Raw genomic sequence first — 20,527 nt, 5'->3', positions numbered from 1 at the left:
TTTGAATTTATCTATAGACCGGAATGTACTAAATTCTGTTGAACATGCGGAAAGAAGGTTGAACAGCTTTGAGCGTTTATCATGATATCGTGGACAATCTAGGATAAAGTGTTGTTCATCTTCATCTAACTGATATTTTGACACACATTACTGGGGGGGGGGGCTTCTTCTTTGGAGCAGTGGCTAATGAGAAGTCCTATGTTTAACAGCTAACAGACGCTGATTGCTTGGGACGACTCAGAGAGATGCTTGGGCACCCGATTGGACTGGACGTCAGCGCTGTCCTGTGATCCGCCTTTCTTCAGCAGTTTACCTCGGTCCTTTGTCGTGATGACTGAATCACTGTTCCCCCGAGTGTACTGACTCCGACGGTCTTTGCCTGACAGTTCTTTGGGTCCGTTGCCTGAAAACCTTCCTCCATTGCTGGAGGACTCAGGGTGCTCGGTGCAGTAGAGGGAAATGACCTCGTCGAGAATATCCGCCACGTCTTCTCTTTCTAGTTCATGGAAGATTCGCTTTAAGCTGCTCAAAGCTGGCGATCCACCGCCGGCGTTTGTGTGCTCCCAGTAGAACAGAAGACGAGCTGTAGGCCTGTAGAAAGGGGGAGGCAAATGCAGACAATTCGTCAGCAGCCGAGAACATTTGCGATATCTCATTGTATGAAGATGATGCCAAAACGATAGAAATGTTGATGAAAATTACCAACAACAACCAGTAATGATACTTCTGGTATATAAATTCCAAGGAAGCACTTTGTAATGTAGTTATGTTGTTTCATATAATATAATATAATATAATATAATATGAAGTAGCATATAATAGTACCTTTAAATTTATCGCTTATCAAAGTTTAGTAACCTGCCACACGTTTTTTAATTTTTTTATCTGTTGTACTATAAAGTTTGATTTGCTTGAAAGTTTATCTGAGTTGGTAAACCATCGCTGTGGAGCAAAGATAACTGTTATTTCCAACACAACTGTCAGAGATTCGATTTTGGACAGCCGAGAATTTACGTAGTTCCAATTTTACTGTTTTAAATTACACTTTGCTTCAGGATGTTTGATTTCATTCATTTCGACCTACCGTTTTCCCTCCACCCAGCAAATGGTGTCGAACGGCAGTCCCAGCTTTTCGGCGAACGCGCGCCAGTCGTTGCCAAGCGGGTTGCTTACGTCCAGTACCGCGCAGATCCGCCGGTGGGCGCTGGGGGTCAGCAGGGCGCCATCTTGTTTTATTGGCTGCAGCTCCGGCTGCAGGCGGAGAAACGTCATGTTGGATGGCTCGTTGCCGTTGGTGGGTTCGAACGAACTGTCCTGTGTAAAAAAAAAAGTCACGGTTCAGAGAAAAAATAACGGCTGTTTGTGCCAAATAAGGCTAGCATATCAATTATTCATGAGCAACTGTTACTAACGTCGCCAAAAGCGATTTTACCGGCTTGAAAGGGCAGGCCCGCTATGGGAGGTAACGTTGCCGAGCGATAGCGGGCCTGTTCGGGAGGGTGCGATTCATGTATATACATAAAAATGTTAACGAGGGTTGGCATTCGTAGAAAACTCTCATAGAAGAGGAAAAATTCATTTCGACAGATAGTTTTGTCAGCCATTGCCACATTCACCTTGTAAATTGCACACAAAAAATGTTTAAAATGTCTCTCTAACCTGCTGGGGTTCTTGGAAATCAGAAATATTCAGTCGCACCAGAGTTTTCGGCGTCTCTTCCTGGTATATCTTCACGGTGCAGCCGAACTGGTTTGGTGTCTCGTTTGTCTCACGGAATTCAAATGTACAGGAGGAGTCCATCGGTTCGTCTTCCTCCATCCACAGCAGAATCTCCGGGATCTGTAACGTATCGTTGATATACCCGTACTTATGCCATGTGAAACACAATACAAGCATACGAATACTCAGAAATCATAAGAATACGAATACACAGAAATCATAACAATACATGGATGTCATAACATCAAGATGTTGTTAAAGCAATTACAATAAAATTTAAAGTTTTGAAAATAAGATCAAAAGTCTGCTGCATCATCATATGTAGAGAAGAGTAGAGTAGAGTAGAGTAGAGTAGAGTAGAGAGTAGAGTAGAGCAGAGCAGAGTAGAGTAGAGTAGAGTAGAGTAGAGGAGAGTAGAGTAGAGTAGAGTAAAGTAGAGCAAAGCAGAGAAGATTAGAGTAGAGTAGAGTAGAGTAGAGTAGAGTAGAGTAGAGTAGAGTAGAGTAGAGTAGAGTAGAGTAGGGTAGGGTAGAGTAGAGTAGAGTAGAGTAGAGTAGAGTAGAGTAGAGCAGAGTAGAGCAGAGCAGAGAAGAGAAGAGTAGATTAGAGTAAAGTAGAGTAGAGTAGAGTAGAGAAGAGCAGAGTAGTGTAGAGTAGAGTAGAGTAGAAACCTATATATACGTACGTCATTATCAACCAATGTCCGTCCACACTCTGTTCAAGTCAAATGTCTCGAGCTCCTGAATAAGGATTATTTATTTGAATACTAATACGTATGTTGTATGTAGCAAAGCTTACGAAAGTCCCTGCTGTACTAAACTGAATCGTAGGACTGACCGATTGTTCGCTGCATCCTCTCAGCTGCCAGTCCGACGACGTGTCCGTAGCCATCATCCAGATGTCCCCCTTGCCCTCCCGTAGGGGCAGCGGCCGGTGAGCGTCGATGAGTTTGCCGCTATGCTCCGACTTTTCCAGTTGGAGAACTCGCTGGAAACAATCAGAGCAGGCAAGAAAATCAACAATTTCTCACTGACCCTTGAGTTTTGTTAATCAGCCAAATGTTAGAGTAAAATTTAGTCATCAGCGCTCTAAGTTGAAGTGAAAAGTCTACTCAAGATACCCTACTGCCACACGAGACCCAAAAAAGCATATAATCATGAGCCATGACAAGAAAGTATCTATCGATACTTGCATTCTTACCTCTAGCTCTGATTTCTTCCCTTCCCAACATCGCACACGCACTCGCCTGTTTCTACCACGCATCTCTATGGGTGTGGCGAAGGCTCCGAATCGAAAGATTTTGACTTTTGACCCCTCAGATCGACTGGCGTCGCCGACGACCCCGAAACCAGTGAAATGGTTGACGAAATACGTACAGAAGCCGTTATTTAGGAAGTGCATTGCCTGGTCGTCATCTGTAAACGGTCTCCAGTTGGGGGGTGTTCCAACGGCGGTCTGGGTCTGCACCGGAAGTACATCCCACATTGCGTCACATCCGCTTCCTTGGTAGGGCAGCGTGAAGACGACGTCGTCGTTGAACTTCGTACCCGGTGGACCGCAATACAGCGTCGAGCTCATCATGGCCTGACCCTCCGGGAGATTCTCGTCCTGATGGACGTCCACGGACTCCAGGTAGATGTAGACTTTCGTCGGCCCTCCTGCAACGGCGCCCGGCGGAATGAACAAGCTGACTCCCTTTTCCAGAATGCTCAGATGACCGCCACGTTCGTCGAACACCCCTGCTGCGAAGTTGCTGCTCACCACGTTGTATTTGCCACTTGAGTTTTTTACTGAAGCGTCGAGTCGTTCCTGGGCCAAACTCCAAAGAGCGTCAAACGGACCGTATTGATTGATGGACGTGCTAGAGGCTGGCGACCGCCTGCTGTAAGTGGCTCCTGCAGGTTATGGAAACATTCGATCTATCACGGACGGAAAATTACTTTTACATAACTTATATAGTTATATGTATTCGGGATGCACATGAGGCGCAATAATCGTATAAGTTATCAACTAACGGTAGGTGTTCATTGATTACTCACCGACGGAAGAAACTTTTGATTTCACCCTTACAACGCCTCTGACGAGGCTAGGCACGCGACCAATGACGACGGGGTCCTTCTGCGTCATGGACAGATGCCGCGGCACGACAGTTGCAGACGTGGTCCTCTCGCGGCTGCCGTAGCCGCCGGACTCGCCGCTCACCACGCTGATGACGTGCCCGGGCAGCACCCCTACCTGTCCGTCTGACACCCGTACAGCGTGTACACCTGTCTCTGCCAGGGAGAATGGTTTCCAGTCATAAATCAACAAGGAGAGTCGAACAACATCTTCCAAAGAGTATAGACTACAATTTACAAGCTAGAGCTGCAACTAATGCAACGAATGCTTTTGCCTGACCATCAATCAATTGACTTGTGGTGTCTCATAACATGCATATCAACAAGACGGGCACTTAAGGCAAGCATACTTATAACTTTCTATGATTTATTTTTCTTTAGTGATATCTACATTTTGCGATTAAATGCAATTCTAGCATGAAACCAGTTAGTTAATAGGAAATTTGTACCATGAAAATACTGGATGCAAATGTTCACATATAACCGTATTATCTTACCTTCTAAACCTCCATAGATCTTCACTACGTCTCCTTCTTCAAACGCGATGGGTTTGTCTGCTGTCTCCATGATGAGAAACCTCTCTGTGATGACGCCGTACTGCACGTCTGTTCAAAGCAACATTCGTGTAACATGATGTCAAATGATAACGATACATTCAATAAAACATTCTATTTCTACTAGTTTTGTTGTAATGTCAGCTTCGTTCACACATTTCAGTACGAGGCAGAACGAGAGACAGTATATCAAAAACCACAGTTCTGCTGCAGTACCATAGTAAGCCACATGGGGTTATATTCGAAGTTGACCTTTATTTTCATAACGAATCCCACATACCAAATATCATAAAGATTCGTTTACAGTTTCTCAAGTTATACTGACTACCTACATAACCATAAAAAACGGCGCTGAAGCCAAATCTTCTTTTCAAAAGTGACCACAAAAATTGTAAACATTGATGACAAGTTCAATACTTAGTGGCAGAAACTGAGTGAGGCTGTCATGCATGACAATGACAAATTATACCGAAATTCTGGCGATCGTTTCTTACCTTCATCTGTGCCATATAAAACGTGCTCCTCCGAGACGGATAAAGACAACAAGAGGTCGACGTCATCACTGAAAAAGAATAAAAACCCTTTGATATTATCTACGTTTGATTTTTGTGACTTCTAAATTCAAGATGTTGTAAAACAGATCAGTATCTAACCTTCATCAACGAATAAATGAAGGAATGATATAAGGACAACTGTCGCTTGAGCTTTATTTTGTTTACGCTCTTGAAATTTGTTTACGCTCCAGATTTCGATAAAGTATGACATTCGTCCAATGTCAAGTCAATATTCACGAGACAAACACATGGAGACACACCCACACAAGAAAAACACAATCAACTGAAGAGTGGCCCAAACTGGAGCAAGAGGACTCCTACCTGGCCTTTTCTACTCTACTCTACTCTACTCTACTCTACTCTACTCTACTCTACTCTACTCTACTCTACTCTACTCTACTCTACTCTACTCTACTCTACTCTACTCTACTCTACTCTACTCTACTCGACTCATTTGATGTATAGATGGAGTTTACCTAGTTTCGGGATGCAGGACCAGCTCCTCCATGACTCCCCTGTGATTGGCCATGAGGGTAATCTGATACAGCTCGTCCATACCGAAAGCCCGACACAGCGCCTGTCCTACGGGCTGCACCTCCACCAGGGACCGCGGGGCGTAGTCCAACACCGCCAGGGCTTCCCAAGACTCTCTGGAAGGAAAGAAGGGAAGGGCAGGTGGAATGAATGGATGCAACACCAGGATCCGTTGGCATGTATGGTGGCCGCCATCTTGACTTGTGACGTCACAGCGTGGCCATGTTGGATGTTACCATTTTATTGGGAGGGGTTTTTTTTGTCGCTAATGTTGGGTGTGACTATTTTGAAGGAGGGGTGTTTTTTCTTGCTAGCACAGATACTTAACTCTAGTTAGGTTACTAGATCAATCTAGTATACCTTCTGAGCGTCATATATCAAACTGCACTAAGTTCCAATGATTCGTGCGATAATTGCATTATATACACGTTTTATTAGGTTTTCTCTGTGTGTTGATATATCCAAAGCCTCTTTGTACTAATTAGGTTCCTCATTAGTCGCTAGGTTAACTTCTAAGGAGTCATTTATAAGACGTCGTCGTTACGAGCGGAAAACCGACATCAGATGGTAAGAAAACATCGATGATTCGACGATTCATGAAAAAAAGACATACCAAAGGAGTTGCTAGAACTGCAAAATGAAATACTCTTAGTGAATACTGCATCCCTAAAATAACCATCACATGTCTATTCTACTATGATATATGTACACGAACAGCTATAGGTAAAATACTCGCCTCTTTGTAAGGAGGATCATGTCGTTGAAGACGAACATCAGCAAAGGTGCTTCTGGTGAAGAGACCCTCCCTCCCCGTAACTCGCTGAATTCCCCCACCCTCTCCAGCCATCGGCCAGGAGATGCTATTTTAACTTCCTGCGAAGGACAACGGTGGTGAAAGGAAAACATTTATTCTAGTACTACGCGAGCATTAACATCATACACGTCTGATTTTATTGTGTTGCAGCTGCATAGAAAAAAATAGATAAAATGTAAATCTTACTAAGAATGTAACGTTGGATGAAAAGTAATATCTCTCCCAACAATGAAACATTTTCTCACTAATTTTTATAGATATTGTAACTTATGCGGTACAATATGACTGGCTTATAGCAGGTAGCAAAGTGCACTGTCTTGTCTGTTCAGAAAGGCGCACTGATAATGACGTACTAACCTTTGTTTTAGGAAAGGTGAGTTTCCCCTGGAGTTCGAGTGACTCTGTCATAGTGGCCACAGCTTCCTCGCATCTCGTGCTTGTCTGCATTGGACACGAAAGAACGAAAATAAAACTAAACGTTTATAATATTTGCTAATCTTGCTTCTTGAGAGATAATTATTATTAGTATAGAGATTCTTAGTCGTTTTCACTACGTCAGGAAACCGAAGAAAATTGAGAATATCTTCAACTCTACTGCCTGACACGATATGAAGGTGAAGCATACATGATCGTTCATGTATCATATATTACGGAAACGTTTCCACGCTTTTAATTTATGTATAATATTGAGAAATTCATCTTTATTACGCGTTTTGACCATACAATATTAAACAGGTCCATTTCAACTTATACTTTTAACAACACAAAGAGACGAAAAGAAGCCGAACCTATGAATTGGTGTGGTTTAAGAACCATTGTTTTAGATTAGTATCAGAAATCCAGTGTGTCATATATGAACATTGCCATTTATTATGTACCTATAGGTCTGTACTTAGCCCGTGATAGGGCATGAATGTACAATAAAGGTTATTATTATTATTATCATGGCAGCTGTAGATTCATACGGGTAGACAAAGAGGAGCATACCTTTTCCAGTGCCTTGATGATGTCATAAGCAGAACTTTCTTCGCTGGAGCCCTTAGGAGCATGTCGCAATATGCCCTGTAGGAGAAGACCGTCTTAATTCAAAATCTCGGTTCAGAAATTATTAATCAAAACGACAATAACAACATCTGTGTTCCGTGATGTCTATGCAGTTAGCTCACCTCAAACACCGTTTTCAGCTTGATTATGTGCTGGAAAGGAATCTTTAGGAAAGAGTCCAGCCTGTTTCCACCACAACGTGGGTACATCTCCAGCTGGTCGATTCTCACCGAAAAGTCGCCACTGTCTTGCCTGCAGGTATGCATGTGATAAGCCAAACTTATGACTACCATCCCCACTTTCGACATAACTCATATCAACAAAACTTAATCATTCAGTAAGCATCCAAAGCCTCCACACAGCAATTAGATTTGAACTATTCAGTAGATCAAAGTCATCGTGTCTTCAAATTTCGCATCAAGTACATTTTACCTTCACATGGTCTATATAGCTAGTCTAACAAACTACTGCTCTGTTTATTCTTATCAAACACATTCATATATATGGTGACCAGGCCCCTCCAACTCTGTCTCCATAACGTTATCGAACACCACAGGGTGTCTGCCACTTTACCAGTAACCCTGGCGACAGTCGTCTGGTCAAGGTCGTTGACCTTATTTGTTAAGAGAAGAAGAAAAAGAGGAAAAGGAAGAAACGCAGCTAAACAATATGTTTCCCTTACGTCTACAAATACATTACGTTACCCCCAAATAACCCCTTCAGGGGCAAAGTAGGGGGGAGTTGAGGTCCCGGGATAAGGCGGGCAGGCCTCCAGCCTGGCACGGAACGACTCAATGGTGGGAGCCGTCGCAACCGTGCCAGGCAGGGTATTCCACTGTGGGATAGTACGGGGAAAGAAAGAGTGTTTATATGTGTTGGTTCTTGCGTGGATGGTGTAAAACTTGAGGTCGTGGCTCCCCCGGGTGCGCCCCTGATAAACATACGTACGTGAAGGTAAACATACTAAATCATATCAAAAACTCGAATGCTTACAGGAGTTTCTGCAGCAGAGCTTGCTGATACACCTCAGTCCTGCAGTACTTGTGGTAGTCTGTGAAGTAGCGGTCGTAGGTTTCCAGGGTCAGGAACTCCGTCATCAACACGTCACGATGGAAGCTCTGTTTCAGCTCCTTTAACAGACTGGGCAAAGGAAAAGATGTTGTCATAAGGCGATATTGTCAAGCAAACCAAACAATAGGTATCTGTGTGCCATCTGATAATTCTCAATGTGTTATCAGGTCAATCAAGGAGATTATGCTTCCTGGGAGTGTGTGGGTGAGTGGGTGAGTGGGTGAGTGAGTGGGTGAGTGAGTGAGTGAGTGAGTGAGTGAGTGAGTGAGTGAGGGAGGGAGGGAGTGAGTGAGTGAGTGAGTGAGTGAGTGAGTGAGTGAGTGAGTGAGTGAGTGAGTGAGTGAGTGAGTGAGTGAGTGAGTGAGCGAGTGAGTGAGCGAGCGAGCGAGCTAGTATGCTAAGTGAGTGAATGAGCACAAATCCAGAGATTGTGATCTTTATGACATAAGGTAAGGTGTAAGTACTGTAACAAAGTTTAGAACAAGTTTAATAATCTCCCAGCAGCTTTCTTTGCTACCGCATGCGCAACAGAACCAAGAAGTATAGAAAGGCATGAGTCATGAAACTCCAGCTGCAACATAGCATAGTACCTTCTACTCATGGCCATCAGCCCGTCAGTGTTGGCGAACAGCCTCCTGTGGCTGTGCTGCCCCATGATGGACATCAGCGTGTCATCAGATTCGAACACATCTACGAGGACCTTCAGACTCTTCAGCAAGGAAACATGGAGACTGATGACCTCGTACTTTGCCTGAAAAGGGAAAAGATCTGCTTGATCACGTACACCCTATTATATATGCACCTATGTTTTGCATTTGATAACGCCTGCTGTTGTAGAGTTTGTGTTAGTTATCGTCTTGGTCCATGTAGTTTTTGTAAGGATATCATAATAGAATGTGATGCTGCTGAAAGCATTCGTTGAAATTTCAGTGTCGCAAATTTTGGTCCATGCGACAGATGTTGCGACAGAAACAGATCATTGTTCTTCAAATGTTATAAAATCCTAAAGAATGTAATACACTTTCTGAGAAGAATAGCGAGGTATGCTATTTTCCCTTGGCATTTGAGCATACCTCTTGCAGGGATACCTCCTTATCCTGAAGCTGTTCAACTCTGGCATCCTTTTTCACCTGTGAAGATGAATAGTAAGTGTAAATAATATGTTTTTAGTTCACTTTATATGACGCAAAAACACTTAACATGAAGCAAAAGATGCTCCTTGTACATTATCTTACGGCAACAATTCACTTGTAAGATAATATCAAATGGAATTTATGCAAGTACCATAGAGAAATCCCGCCAAAAAGATTTAGTCCGACGCCTCGAGATGCCTGCGCCTTGTTCTTCTGCGCCTGCGCCTGCGCCTGCGCCTTGTGCCTCTGCACCTCCGTCTTCCGTGTGCTCCTCGTGCAAGTCTGAATTTTGGTACAACGGACCTACATCGTAATGCAAAAGATGGTTAAACAGTATGTCTTAAAAATAACGTATTCATTCTAAATAGTACAATTCGAAAAAGATCAAATGGCTTGATGATCAAATTAACGCAATATGAAAACATGTATGCAGAAACGGCTGTATATGTGTGGTTTGATATCTTATACTTCATCTTCCATTAAAAGAACTTATTATAAGTTTAGTAGTAGTTTTGTATAATTCATAGATTTTTTCCCTCACCGGAATGAAACATCTCCTCGTCTTGCTCATCCACAAAACTTTCTTTCGACCCTGCAGTTCTCAAGGTGTTCACCAGCTCCATGATGGCGCTTTTGTCCTCAGGCTGCTGGACCTTCAGCTCCTCTGCGAGCCTCTCCTCCGTCAGAGCCAGCAGCGCCTCTCCGTCGATCTTCTTGCTGTAAAACTTCTTCTTGTACGTCATCAGGTGTTTTGGCCATGATGTCTGTTTGGGAATAGCAATCAAACTCAGATATCTAACCCAGCAACCAAACTCAGTATTCAAACAAGACCATAATACGTCCAGGTAAAAAGATACAAAAAACGAAGTTCTGCTGCAGTACCAAGGTCACATACCGTAGGGGAAGGGGCAAAATCGACCTTGATGTTCGGCTTGACAACACCCGCCCACATACTAAATATCATCATAATCCATCAAAAGGTTCTTGGGTTATACTGACTAGAGTAGTCCGGAAACACAAACAGACAAACAAACAGACAATCAAACAGACAAACAGACAGACAGACACACCGAAAACTATATCTCCATTTCTCTTGGAGATAATTAGAGACTTTCTGACGCCATCCACACTTACATTCTGTCAACAACCCGATTCCAGGCACTTCTAGATGTTCTTCGTTACCTTACTTTTAAAATGATTTTTATGAGGTAGTTTGTGGACATCTTATGGACAGTTCACCGTTTCTCTAAATGACCTCTGACCTCCGAACGCACTTGTTTTCTATTTTATCTTATGTATATCTCGATCGAGAGTCGGTATAATGTTTTGTAACATTTAACAATAGATAAATTACAGTCTGCCTTTTTACCGGGAGCGCCGACGACGATGACAATCACTAATCTTTGGTGATTTCTCGTTCCCTGGGCCATAAATATATAATTCCATGCCAAAATATACAGCAACCTGTGATGTTAACTCATCAAGGCATAGTGTATTCCGGTAGAATTTACCCACCTTTATGGGCATTCCGGGGCATTCCGGTGTGAATAGGGTATTCCGAGGCATTCCGGTAAAAAGGCAGACCCGACAATTCAGAGACTTAAAATATAGTGAATACTAGTTAGGCATTGGATTTTTACAATTCTCATGTTTACCTTTATCCATGCCTTGACGTCTTTCCTGGTCCAATGACGAACCAATTCCTGGTCAGGTCCTTCCGGTGCGTCCATTGATTCACTGCTTTGTCTGAACGTCTTGGTTGCAACCGTCGGAGTCGGGAGGTTTTTCTTTCCGGTGCTAGGTGAGGGCTTTCTGCCAGAGGGCGCTTCTGTCCTATGAGAAAACTTGAAAGTAGGAGGGAATGTCACAACCAGGACATGTTATGACGTTATCATCTGAAGTAGAACTACAGGCAAATAATAGATGAAGATTCCACAATTTCCCAGCGACATAAGTTTGCAATAATCCCTGAACAAAGTCAGCCATTTAGATATACCTGCTCGAAGAGGTGCGGAAGACTTCTTCTCTTTTTCTTCGGGAGTGGAGTGGGTTTGTGTTGCGACTTGGAAACAGTCTCCTAAAATGATGAACTCACGTTATTTAAGAGCAAACTAAATGTTACGCCAAAAATAGTTACTCAAGCAACTGGATAACATTTTGAAACAAACGTTTCAGACAGCATCCGCTGTCTTTCGTCAGTGACTAAGGATAGGATTGGAAAACCAGGTTTTATACCAAAACTCTGAATAGATATGAGGTTAAGTCTGTTGATGCTGTCTGAAACGTCTGACTGTTTCAAAATTTTATCCAATTGCTTGAGTAACTATTTTTGGCGCATCTTATTACCTGGATGTCTAACCTTCATCAACAAACTAAATGTTGTTTTCTCACTTAAAACATCATAGTTTCTTTAATAGCTCTCTCGCCACAAATGTTCATAAACCTAATCTCCAAGCAGATGTAAGAACCCGGCTAATTCTCTGTGTCTGGGATTAACTGTTGAAAATTACATACGATACTATAAAAGAATACTACATGTTCCAAAAACAGGCTTAAAACAATGAGAATGAGGCGAATCCTTGGATCTGCTTGTGGATTACATCAACATGTAACCAAGATTACGCATGTAACGTTATATCCACTACACACAACTTGCAAAGTTGTTGATTTGATTGGAAAATGTACTCACGTCCAGGGATTTTAATCGGGTTGCATGGAATCTGTGGGGAACATAGGAGCGCCATATTAACGTTTACTCAATCGTGTTTGAACAGGTGTAGGAAGGGCCCGGGCACATGGGACCCCTGTTACCGACCCCAACTTGGTATATATGATGGTCACAAAGCCGGCATCACAATTCATGCGAGCATCGGCCGACTTTGTAGATCGCCCGAAGCTCGCCGAATTTCAAAATGTGACGCCCGTCGAGCACTAAAAACTAAAAATCCCCCATGAGATGGTACCATCTCTTGGACATGGACGAAGTCAGCATCGAATAACCTGGTAAAAGGCCAATATTTGGATCTACTTTTATTTATTTCGTAATCGACAGGACGTTGGCCTTACTTCGGCCGAAAATGCACATTTGAAGCTCGTCAACACGTCGACGTCGGCCAAGCTGAATTTCTTAATTGTGACGAGGGCTTTAAGGTGGTCTCGCACGTCGCAACGCATTTGCGGACAACATCCTAGATTGAGCTGTCATTATAAAAGAGGGCCAAATATTTGCCATTTTTACTATACATTCCAGAACAGCTCCATTTACTACCTCTTCTCAGTACCAATCTGAAACAAATACACCGTCGTCTAAAGAATGTTCACTGTTGCAGCAATTCTAGGGCTTACACAATGCGCACAACGGCGATCACTGAGCGACGTTTGAGCGACTACACTGTCTTGTGACCCTTTATTGGAATATGATGCACAATTTACAACGATGGTTCAACAAGACAACAAAATACTCAAACTTTTTTAAAATCCGTTCTTCATCAATGAAATTCCTTAAGAGACCTGTCAAATAGTTGGTCACTCAGTGGCTTCTAGTGGAAAGGCATTGTTGGAAACGCCAAGTCAGAACCCTGTAAAAGTGTCAAGATGTGTGTACGACTAACGGACGGTGACTCACCTTTCCCTTCGTATAGAAACTGGTACTGGAGGAGGGATTTGGTCCTCTGTTTCTCCTACCCTCCTACCCACGTTTGCAGGGAGGGTGAGGTATCTTCTGGAATCCTCTACTTTGTGAAATGACCGATCCACTCCTTCCTCTACAGACCACCTCTGTGAGTGTTCACCGGAACTGTCACTGGAAGAGGGGTACGGGTGTTTTAAATGCGCATTCACAGTACAAAAATGAGAAGGTTAGAGTAGAGTGTATCACTTTAGACCACTTCACCTTCTCACCGGCATGCATTGTCATAGTCCCCTAAACCAACCATCAAACACCGACGTGCTTTGTGCCGCAAGGATATAAAATGTAGAGGGGGGGGTACATTGCGGAAGGCAAACAAGCATATTCTGCCAGCGGAGACATTTCCTTGGTGAAAACAACACTTTACTAGAATTCAAAATTTTTTTTTTTCACAGATCAACTGAATTGAATGAGGCCATGGAAAAAGGCCGAAGAAGCGGGGGCCGACCGCTCGAGATGGAAACTTGCTGCCCAATTTGCCTGTATAGTAAAGGCACAGGAGGGCCTAAGGTCTAAGGTAAGGTACATCGAATGGCTTTCTTGAAAAGACAGCAAAACTACTTTTCGGAATTTGATTCTCTGTCATCATCACTCTTTCTGTGCTCTCTGTATATGTTTCAATCCCGAGAAGAAGGCTACATTTCTAGGAATCAATAAATTGTTTGAACCACGAGAAGTTGTTTTCACCAAAGAAATAGTCACCAATCCAGCGTGTCCAACTCTCCCAGGTATGCGCTCTTTCCTGCCCTTATCCTTTACCACACCGAGCTTGTATGTACGTGCCACCTTCGCGCCTTTGTACCTTACGCCTCCCCCGCATGCATTTACTCAACGTTCACCTGACAAACTCACCCGCTAGAGCGTAAAGTGGTGTACATGTTTGGTTGGGAATGTTTTGTGTTTTCCAGCCTTGGGTATTCAGGCTCACCGCCCCCAACAAAGCGGCCATGTTTATCTGTTGCAGTGCTGGTGCCAGTGCTAGCCACACTGTCCGGGAGCTTCAATGGTGATCTGGGGGGAGGGGGCGGCGGAACGTCCGGTTTGATGCATGTAGCTCTCGGACCACCCGCTGCATGTTAGCAAAGAACCAGGCCTTGTGATGCCATTGATGCGATATGCATGTACACAACGTTAACAGCCAAATACATGTACACAACATTCTATACATTATCGTGTTATACAAAGTATATTCCTTTCTTAGAATTAAAAAAATTCTATCACCGTTTTAGCCAGAGCCCTACAATACAAAATTTCACAATTTGTTTTAACATTCAGAACGGGAAGAGCTAGGTTAGTACCTTCTGTTATACCTTAACTGTTTTTAACCAAACCTTTCGGTATGTAACCTTAGAAGTCAAAACGTGTGCCATCGAATCGCTATCCAAAGGGCGGGTTTGGCTGCCTATATATCTTAAACATGTAGCGAAGCAGGTACGGTGGCCCGCATCAGCTCAAGCTACGATTTGGTACTGAGCAGTCATAATCAACTTCGAAAGCAATTTCTGCTATCAACATTTAGTTTCCTGTACGCATATACGTCTTTAAAACTTTACAAGATACATCTAAAACGTCAGTACGATATACTTAATAGCAATACACTCCCCACTGTAGTGCATATTGGACCGGCGCGTTACACAACAATGAGAGAAATATCCCATTCAATTGTATACAAGAAAACTTCATTATTTTTCGATATGTAAATATCACAGAAATATTCATATTCCTTATGCAACTAGAAAAAAAACAGGTATCATAAAATCCACCTGTCCGTGCATTTACAGCTGGTTGACGAAGCGAGAAGAAGTTGAACATGTACATACTAGTATACATTAGTCATTTTAGATATAGTAAGGTAACACATCCTTATATAGCCGTATTTGTACTTCTGCTTTATCTATAGGACCTCTACTTAGCTTGTAAGAGCGTAAACATAAAATAAAGGTCTTCCATTCATTCAATCATCAATATTATTGCGACATGCACGTTTGGATGTTCCTCTTCCTGAAAACAGAAGAATAGCAAACTTACGCGAACGCGGAGACCTAGGCCTTGTGCCAACGTTCCCCTTCTCTTTCATCGGGCACTGCTGAGTTCCTCACTGTAGTGGAACAAAAAAATTGCATGTATAACGTGTTGGAAGGAAGGGAGTGGGTTACAGAGCTGACGTCATAGTTGCGTTGCGCAGTGGAGTGCAAAAAATGGGAACACAACTATAGTCCCTACACTAAACCTTTGAAAACCCGTCTTTTTCTTGAACATTTTGGTCCATTTTGGAGACTTTTGGGCTATAAGGAACAGGTACGGTCTTAGGTTTCCCATTTTGGTCAAAATTTGTTCGTGTCAGTAGTTTAGTTGGCGTAAGGAGATATCTTAGTGGTTTGGTTCCACATACCCTGAGCGGATGGTTACAGCCTGAAAGTAGGTCAAAGTTGAGGTTTGTTTCCTTCTGTCAGCTGTCCCGACCGACCGAGCTGTTCAATTATCTGTTTTCTTTGCATGATTCTAAAGTAGACAGTTGTGGCTTTCTTGTGCAAAAGAATGTTTTTGGCTTGCAATGTCAGTAAGTACTTTTCTGGGCCCTTGTTTCAGTGCATAAAAGCATGGCTTCCTATGCACAAGTCTGACTGTGGTAGATCTGCCCTACACCCTCATTCACTAGGGCGGTGACCTCGCTGCGACCGAGCGATTTGGCGGCTAGAACGGTAACGAATTTCACAGATAGACAAGCAATCTTTTTACACTTTGTACATTTTTGCTGTCTTTCCAGTCATATGTCTACATTTTGCATGATATTCCAATTAATGAGTTCAAGGGTTACACAAATTCAATTCAGGTCGCAGCGAGATCGCTGTGAGATTGCCGTCAAGCGGAATGGGGGCCTGAGGAAAGAAGTGAAGAGAAAGCAGTCATGCTTGGCTAACGTTAATACGCTTGAACTGGGAATTGGTTCCCACTGGAAAATTCATAGAGCATGGCAATGATAATTTGACAGAAATCTTATACTTCATCCGTGATATAGAAATATGTAGAGATAGATGGATTTTTTATAGTTAATTGTGATTGTAGATAGAACAGGAAGAATGTCGTCTTAGGCCCAATTTACACTTGTCCTTTTCGTGGCAATCAGGAACAGCAGGTGTCCTGCTAGGCTTCCTGTCGTTGAGTGTAAAGTGGACGCGAATCTGTAGTCTACTACAGTAGTGGACTACCATGTGTAGAACTACAGTTTCACAGAACAAGTGTAATTTGGGCCTTAGTTTGCATGCTTCATTTGTCTCAGGATGTTTACGTTCAGACTTGATTATTTATTCCTATTATTTAGTTCTGAAAATAATTCCTGTTAGAAAACGGGATAGCATTTAAAAGTTGGGATAACTCTTATTTGATGTTGTTATCCCATCAATTTACTATAAAATCCATTGAAAAAAACTCTTATTAGTGTATTGTTGGGATAGCACCTCCTTATCCCATCGATTCACTATAAGAGAAATCTCTTACTAGTGTATTGTTGGGATAGCACCCCTTATCCCATCGATTCACTATAAGAGAAATCTCTTACTAGTGTATTGTTGGGATAGCACCCCCTTATCCCATCGATTCACTATAAGAGAAATCTCTTACTAGTGTATTGTTGGGATAGCACCCCCTTATCCCATCGATTCACTATAAGAGACATCTAAATAACTCTTACTAGTGTATTGTTGGGATAGCACCCCCTTATCCCATCGATTCACTATAAGAGAAATCTCTTACTAGTGTATTGTTGGGATAGCACCCCCTTATCCCATCGATTCACTATAAGAGACATCTAAATAACTCTTACTAATGTATTGTTGGGATAGCACTCCCTTATCCCATCGATTCACTATAAGAGACATCTAAACAACTCTTACTAGTGTATTGTTGGGATAGCACCCCCTTATCCCATCGATTCACTATAAGAGACATCTAAATAGCTCTTACTAGTGTATTGTTGGGATAGCACCCCCTTATCCCATCGATTCACTATAAGAGAAATCTCTTACTAGTGTATTGTTGGGAGAGCACCCCCTTATCCCATCAATTCACTATAAGAGACATCTAAATAACTCTTACTAGTATTGTTGGGATAGCACCCTCTTATCCGTCTTGATTTTTTGGTGGCACATAGCTTGTTATATAATAAAGGAGTGGTGTAGGTTTGGGCCCCCTAGCAGCTTCCTCTGGAACTGCAGGGGAGTTTTATCAACAGATACCAATTATACAAATAACTTCCTTATTTGCTTTGTTTGTTATTAAACCAGTTCCCCCATTCTATATCCCTCAATGGTATGACCCCCACCTGTCGGGCCCAGGAGAAGTGACCCACGTTCGCTATAAATAGCTACTAACAGATGTGCCACAAAAAATTAATATGCACTGTACCAAGGTCACATACCAGGGGGCCCCAAATCGACCTTGAATGTCGGCTTCAACACCCGCCCACATACCAAATATCATTGTAATCCATCAAGAAGCTCTTGATTTACTAGTAAGAGTTATTTAGATGTCTCTTATAGTGAATCGATGGGATAAGGGGGTGCTATTCCAACAATACACTAGTAAGAGTTGTTTAGATGTCTCTTATAGTGAATTGATGGGATAAGGGGGTGCTATCCCAACAATACACTAGTAAGAGTTATTTAGATGTCTCTTATAGTGAATCGATGGGATAAGGGGGTGCTATCCCAACAATACACTGGTAAGAGATTTCTCTTATAGTGAATCGATGGGATAAGGGGGTGCTACCCCAACAATACACTAGTAAGAGTTATTTAGATGTCTCTTATAGTGAATCGATGGGATAAGGGGGTGCTATCCCAACAATACTAGTAAGAGTTATTTAGATGTCTCTTATAGTGAATTGATGGGATAAGGGGGTGCTATCCCAACAATACACTAGTAAGAGTTATTTAGATGTCTCTTATAGTGAATCGATGGGATAAGGGGGTGCTATCCCAACAATACACTAGTAAGAGATTTCTCTTATAGTGAATTGATGGGATAAGGGGGTGCTATCCCAACAATACACTAGTAAGAGTTATTTAGATGTCTCTTATAGTGAATTGATGGGATAAGGGGGTGCTCTCCCAACAATACACTAGTAAGAGTTATTTAGATGTCTCTTATAGTGAATCGATGGGATAAGGGGGTGCTATCCCAACAATACACTAGTAAGAGATTTCTCTTATAGTGAATCGATGGGATAAGGGAGTGCTATCCCAACAATACACTAGTAAGAGTTATTTAGATGTCTCTTATAGTGAATCGATGGGATAAGGGGGTGCTATCCCAACAATACACTAGTAAGAGATTTCTCTTATAGTGAATTGATGGGATAAGGGGGTGCTATCCCAACAATACACTAGTAAGAGTTATTTAGATGTCTCTTATAGTGAATTGATGGGATAAGGGGGTGCTATCCCAACAATACACTAGTAAGAGTTTCAAAAATTGTCTTTCTAGTGAAATAATGGGATACATTTGTGACAGACGTTATCACGTGTAAAAGTAGTTATCACGGTTTTCGATTGAAATACTTTTTTGGAATAAAAAGAAGGGATAAATAGCTTGAGCTTTACGTTCTCAGACGCTGAAGGTTTTTACTTCAGGGGGATTCGCTAATATTCTCATGAAAGGCCGCTGCAAATAACGCGTCACTTTCTGTCAAAGAGTGACTTCCCAATTCTCGCCCTCCCCTATTCAGTCACATACCGTTCATTGTTCCGTATTTACACAACACACAGTTTGCCAGTAAACTGAAGGGACCACCCTAAAGATTCATAAATAAATCAACTGTAACTTTGTTATTCGTGGAATAACTCTGTTCTACAACGTTAACATTCTTTTTCCTTTCGTGCCCTTATATGCTAAACACGCTGTTTCTATGTACATTACTAACAGGTCTTCTTCATTGTACCAAACCTCCTTGATTGTACGTGACGAGTTTTACATGGAGTTTCTCACCTGACAATTAAGATTGACCTTGGCCAAGCTTGGGTAGTTTTGCTGTCTTCTTAGCCTTCCACGAACGACGGTCGATAGTTTTCTACATACCCACTGCTCTGTGAATTCTCTGAGCTACTATTAGTTCTAAACTGATGTCCAAAATGCACTTGCCTCTTGGGTATTCATGTAGTAGCGACCTTGCGAGCGCGTTGAAAACAACAATGGCCGCGGCAAAAGTTACAGCAGGTGTACGCAAAACCGGTTTAGGAATGTTCATGTCAACATTGTGTTGGGAAAGGTCAAAGGTTAGACGCCTGGCAATGACTGCTGGGTAATCGTGCGCAGATGGCCTGATATATGGTATATCATACCAGTACAAGGTCTATAGATATATGTACCCTAAGGCATCAGAAACACTGTACTTTCACACGGTGGAGAAACTGCAGCGCATACGTCATTTTGATAAGTCACACCTATGAATGTCGATTGACGATTACCCTTCATTGGTATATAGTTTTTTGTTGGGAAGAAACGACTTTGTGAAAAAAAAAGGACTATCCCAAGCAGGCCCCTATGTTGTGCCCTTGGGAAAGGCTAGCCTGTGTTTACACAACCTCCCGGCAGGAGGTTACTGACCCCCACCCCAAGGGATGGCGGTTACAGGACCGCTAGGAGCGCGATGTTTTAGGCTAGGGAAAGGCTATTTCCTCATTTGACTCAGGTGAAAGTGAGTATCTAGCTAGCTTCAGCTAGACACATCCTCTCGCGCTCGGATGGGATGTAAAGCCGGGGGTTCCGTATTTGAGAAGAGCCACACATCGAGCACGTTAAACGTCCCACCGTACCTCACTTACGGTGTGACTGGATCGAACCTTACTGCCCGGTCTTTTAATCACGCATCTTGTGCCCACTGTACAAAAATGGTGTGATACGCCTAAAATGCGGTTTACCAGTTATCTGAAATAAACAAAGTATACGAACACCATATAAATGACAGTCTAAGGCTCCATTTTCAAAGACATTGTTATGAAGATAATTGGCGTTGAAAGCCGATCGGCAAATCCTCTTGACTTCAAGGACATCAATCTAATTCAAAGTTAAAGATAAGAATGTAACTAGAAGGTTTATACATAGCAACGTCAATGTTACTAATGAGGAAGTCTATATCTTTCCGAAGATTTCATCTACATGTTCAGTCAAGTGTAAGAATAAAAGTCATACCTGCAACACTGCCTTACACAGGCCCGTCATAGCCCGACGACCGCTGAATATCCACGACACTTGCGGCAAGATGTGCAGAGATTAAGAATAACAGGTCGTTCAGTGTAATAT

General features: G+C 42.5%; 1 protein-coding gene across 1 annotated transcript; it reads right to left on the bottom strand.

Annotated features, from left to right (window-relative positions):
* Positions 1-1,056: 1,056 nt before the first annotated feature.
* LOC136429476 (uncharacterized) lies at positions 1,057-19,464 on the bottom strand. The gene is made up of 24 exons (XM_066419308.1): positions 19,214-19,464; positions 15,257-15,326; positions 14,081-14,297; positions 13,166-13,342; positions 12,230-12,260; positions 11,537-11,617; positions 11,196-11,384; positions 10,082-10,304; positions 9,692-9,843; positions 9,481-9,537; positions 8,998-9,158; positions 8,330-8,476; positions 7,459-7,588; positions 7,280-7,354; positions 6,650-6,733; positions 6,215-6,351; positions 5,421-5,678; positions 4,885-4,952; positions 4,334-4,441; positions 3,759-3,992; positions 2,920-3,614; positions 2,557-2,706; positions 1,660-1,839; positions 1,057-1,314 (listed from the first exon to the last, which is right to left on the bottom strand). Exons 2-24 carry the CDS (start codon positions 15,303-15,305, stop codon positions 1,081-1,083), a joined length of 3,837 nt encoding a protein of 1,278 aa, XP_066275405.1. The 5' UTR covers positions 15,306-15,326; positions 19,214-19,464; the 3' UTR covers positions 1,057-1,080.
* Between the last annotated feature and the right edge of the window lie 1,063 nt (positions 19,465-20,527).

The sequence above is a fragment of the Branchiostoma lanceolatum genome, chromosome 3 (genome assembly GCF_035083965.1).
Source record: "Branchiostoma lanceolatum isolate klBraLanc5 chromosome 3, klBraLanc5.hap2, whole genome shotgun sequence".
NCBI lineage: Eukaryota > Metazoa > Chordata > Leptocardii > Amphioxiformes > Branchiostomatidae > Branchiostoma > Branchiostoma lanceolatum.
This window is presented reverse-complemented; position numbering and strand designations above follow the sequence as displayed.